The 3,719-nt window shown below is 49.2% G+C and overlaps 1 protein-coding gene and 1 pseudogene across 1 annotated transcript; both read right to left on the bottom strand.

The window, feature by feature from the left end:
- Window positions 1–778: 778 nt before the first annotated feature.
- LOC123074804 (putative calcium-binding protein CML23) lies at window positions 779–1,451 on the bottom strand. The gene is made up of 2 exons (XM_044497548.1): window positions 1,362–1,451; window positions 779–1,153 (listed from the first exon to the last, which is right to left on the bottom strand). Exons 1-2 carry the CDS (start codon window positions 1,449–1,451, stop codon window positions 806–808), a joined length of 438 nt encoding a protein of 145 aa, XP_044353483.1. The 3' UTR covers window positions 779–805.
- Window positions 1,452–2,237: 786 nt separating this feature from the next.
- LOC123074805 (protein STRICTOSIDINE SYNTHASE-LIKE 10-like) lies at window positions 2,238–3,495 on the bottom strand (annotated as a pseudogene).
- Window positions 3,496–3,719: the final 224 nt, after the last annotated feature.

A 3,719-nucleotide genomic window follows, 5' to 3' on the forward strand; every position in this document is an offset into this window, starting at 1 on the left:
TAACTGGAGAGAAGGGATATCCTAATATTGACAAGGTAAGACAAGGTCGTTACTATAGTATCATATTTCCATTTAGCCATAGTAGTGCGAAGCACAAATTAGCTGCATGGTATCAAGGCAACCATAAAATTTCTAAATACACAGGAATAGTAATGTGTTACATAATGCATCTACATGGTACCATATATTTGTAATATGTTACGACGCGAGTTAATTTTTTTACATGCTACTTTCTCAAGATACCTTATCCCTATAGTTTTATAGTGGGTCTTTGTAAGTACCATTTCCTAGCTGAAAATGTTCCTCCTTTCCCAGTTTGAGTTTTAGCTAAGGTCTCACCGTGTCGGTGTGTAGTTTCTGCTTGTCATAGTGATCTGCTAAGATTTTATAGCTCCTTTTTTTTAATACCTGTCTGTTCTTTTTACCGAAGCGTGTCAAGTGTGAAGTCTGCTGGTCCATCTGTTTTCATTAGGACCAGGTATGTTGGAACAATGATGGGTAAAGTGCTATTTATAGGCTACTGCTGGAAAGATGTTTTTTCTTCGTTGCAACATTTTATAGATGTGTCATGTCCCTCCCAGGTATCCACTGATATTATAGTGGAGCACTGGAAATGGAAGCATTGTCATTTGTTCATCTTTTTTAGTTTGGCACTTTTGTTTTTCTCAAGGGATATGGGTGTTGGGATATTAAGCCAGTCTAGTTGGCTATAGAACAATACACTTGTATGTGCCGCCGAATCGAAGATAGAAATTAAGGAATTATAATCAACCCGAGAAAGTATACAAAGTTCAGTTTTTGTATGTCATGCCATCATTATCATGGTCTTGAACTCGTCGAAGGTGAGCACCCCGTCGCCGTTGAGGTCGAACCGGCGGATCATGGCCTGGCACTCGTCAACGTTCAGGTGCAGCCCTAGCCTGCTCATCATCAGCTTGAGGCTGAGCGGGGTGATGCAGCCCCTCCCTTCCATCTCGTATATCCCGAACGCCTCTTTGCATCTGTCTCCCTCTTCCTCCTTGCCGGCGTCCGTCTCCCGCACCAGCCTCAGGAAGTCCTCCTCGTCCAGCAACCCGTCACCGTCGGCGTCCGCGGACACCATCAGGGCCTGCACCTCCTCGGCCGACATGTCGCCGCCCAGCGCCGCCTTCATGTGTTTGTTTTTGATCGCCGGATCAAATCACCACCAGGACCTCTGCACACTCACGTACAAAGCAACCAAGCAAGCTGCCTAGTAGGTTGATTGATCTACAGTGCAGGCACACATCTAGCCAGTACTTCACGTACGAGACGTGAGCACCTGGTAGAGGCTAGCTCTTGATCGATCGGAACGAATCGATCTAGACGGAACTTCACATCATGCAGAGCCGCAGCTCGGTCGTGGAGATCTTGCCGTCGCCGTCCTGATCGAACGCCGCGAACACGCGCCTGAACTCATATGATGCGGCCATGCTCACTCACTCGGCTGGGAAGATTGGGCGCAGCAGGTGGGCGTCAGATCGTAGCTGGTTTGTTGCCGGTCGAGAACTAGCTCTTCGTTGGTATTTATAGTTGAGAATATTGGTATGGGCGGGCAACTGGGAATGGCGTTTGAATTAGTTCAGCAACTAAGCCAAATAGCACGTACTAGTACTGAATTTCTACGGTGACACCAAGAGCAAATTAAATTTTGGACCAGGAAAAATAAAATGAGTGAAATTCTTTGACGGAATATATTGCAGAACTTGGAGGCGAGAACCATGGTTTCTTCAAAACCGCCGTGCCATTTAAAATTGAACTTCATTTTTGACCCAGTGAACTTCTTTTGACTGTACTGTAGTACGGCGCTTCGATGAGTTCAGTAGCACTGCCAACTGCGCCGTGCCATGGATTTGTACGCCTCCTACATATACCGTGCGTGCACACGCGCTTCTCATCGCCGGCGAGCCTGAGGGGGGCGCTGAGCCGGCTGGGCGCCATGATGAAGACCATGATGAAGTCGTAGAGGACCCTGTACTGCACCCCGCTGCCTTTCTACATGCAATATCTAATGCTCGCTGCACATAAATTGTTCTCATATAATAGTTTTGGCTACATAAAATGTTCTCCGTGGTTCAAACAAACACACTCAACACGGGAAAATCATCAGATTAATGAACAGTTTGCCGTAACTTACGATTGATAACCTTTCCGTCAACAAAGAAACTCACGATTATTGCAATCAATCAAGAAAAGGAAAACTTTAATGGTTCTGACGAACTAAAGACATACAAAATAATTTATCGACAATCAATGTGCATAATAAAGAAATTACATTTATTTGCAAAACACACACACACACAAAAACAATTTAGCCTCACTACTTGCGTGTAACTACGCCGACGTATGGCAAGTCAATAGAGCCTATGTAAAGTTTCCCATTGTCTCTTTCCATGATTTCTGCCGGTTTGACGCGCTTGGGCCCCCTCATCTCTTCAAGTATCTCGCCGTCAGCTCCGATCCTCACAGCGAGCAGATGGCTATTGGGGCGAGAGGGCAATTCATTCTTCTCGCCATGTAACGCCACCCAGTAACCTCCCCTTCTGTCAGGCCTCACGTTATCGGGGTAGCCGGGGAGATCGGCAAATGGCTCAGACATCCCCGCCTTGCTCCCTTTGATCTAGTGCCTCAGCAGTTTGCACGGTCCGGTAGATGCGACGATTAGATGCGTACGGTCGGTGCTGATAGCGACGCCGTTTGCATAGGCCAGGCGTGTTTGGAGGACCGCGACGTCATCGGTACGTGGGTCGTACCTCATGAGACGCCCTGTTGAATCCCCTGATCTTGTGACCAGCTCATGATGCGTCCTGTCATAGTTCATAGAACTATCAGTGAAGTAGACTTGACCGGTGACCTGATCGACGTCAACCCCGTTGGTGAAGCGGAGAGGTTTATCATCAATCGCATTGACCAATACTGTGGCTTCCCCGCCACCAGGACCAACCCGCATGAGCCCCCTGTAGGCGTCGGCCACGTATAGATCTCCAGACTTGTGGTGAAACTGCAAACCGAGCGGCCGGCCACACTGACTCTCCGTGGAAGTTGCCGGGCGGAATATCGAAGCCGTGCACATGTCTTCGTCGTAGCCAGGGCCGTATGCGAAAGTGGTCCAGCCTATCTTGTCCCCATCCCACCTGAGGATGCGGCCGTCGGAGACGCCGCTATATGGGCCGTGCCCTTGGGCGTCGAAGGCGACGCTCTCTGGCCCTTGGAGAAGTCCGTCCGCCAACGGCAGCTGCTGGATCCGGGTGGCGTCCAAGCTGGTGGCCGCCATTGCGCCGGACGTGAAGATCATGACGAGCAAGACGACTGCGATCGTGGCCTTGACGAACCGGCTCATGCAGCAGCCCATGTTTCGCTAACTTGCTTGGTCGATCTCGCGTTCGCACGTGGTTGTTGTTGGCTTCAGCACTCGAATCCTCCCGACGGATTTCCTTCTATCTGCTCTCCTCGATGTTCTGGTTGTCTTTTTTTGTCTCGTCGATGTTCTGGTGGAGGAAATCGGGTGGGGGTCTCGCCTTTTATATTCGTACGTGATGGTATCTGGTGCCCCGACTCGGCTACGAGTTTCGAGTACGTGTCGACTACGACGAGTTTCCTCTCGTAAAAATCGTGGACCAAAACAACGGCTGCATGTTTTGCGGAAACGACCCAGCCCACGATTCAATCAAACTTTAATAAAAAAAATTACGCGCAGGGCC

Source organism: Triticum aestivum, chromosome 3D (assembly GCF_018294505.1).
Source record: "Triticum aestivum cultivar Chinese Spring chromosome 3D, IWGSC CS RefSeq v2.1, whole genome shotgun sequence".
NCBI classification, from domain to species: Eukaryota; Viridiplantae; Streptophyta; class Magnoliopsida; order Poales; family Poaceae; genus Triticum; species Triticum aestivum.

Excerpts from the sequence above, each read along its gene's own strand:
- LOC123074804 (XM_044497548.1), bottom strand. The coding sequence starts at position 1,451 with ATGGCCGCATCATATGAGTTCAGGCGCGTGTTCGCGGCGTTCGATCAG. Across the intron at positions 1,154-1,361 it reads CGACCGAGCTGCGGCTCTGC|ATGAAGGCGGCGCTGGGCGG; the intron begins ATGATGTGAAGT and ends AAAAACAAACAC.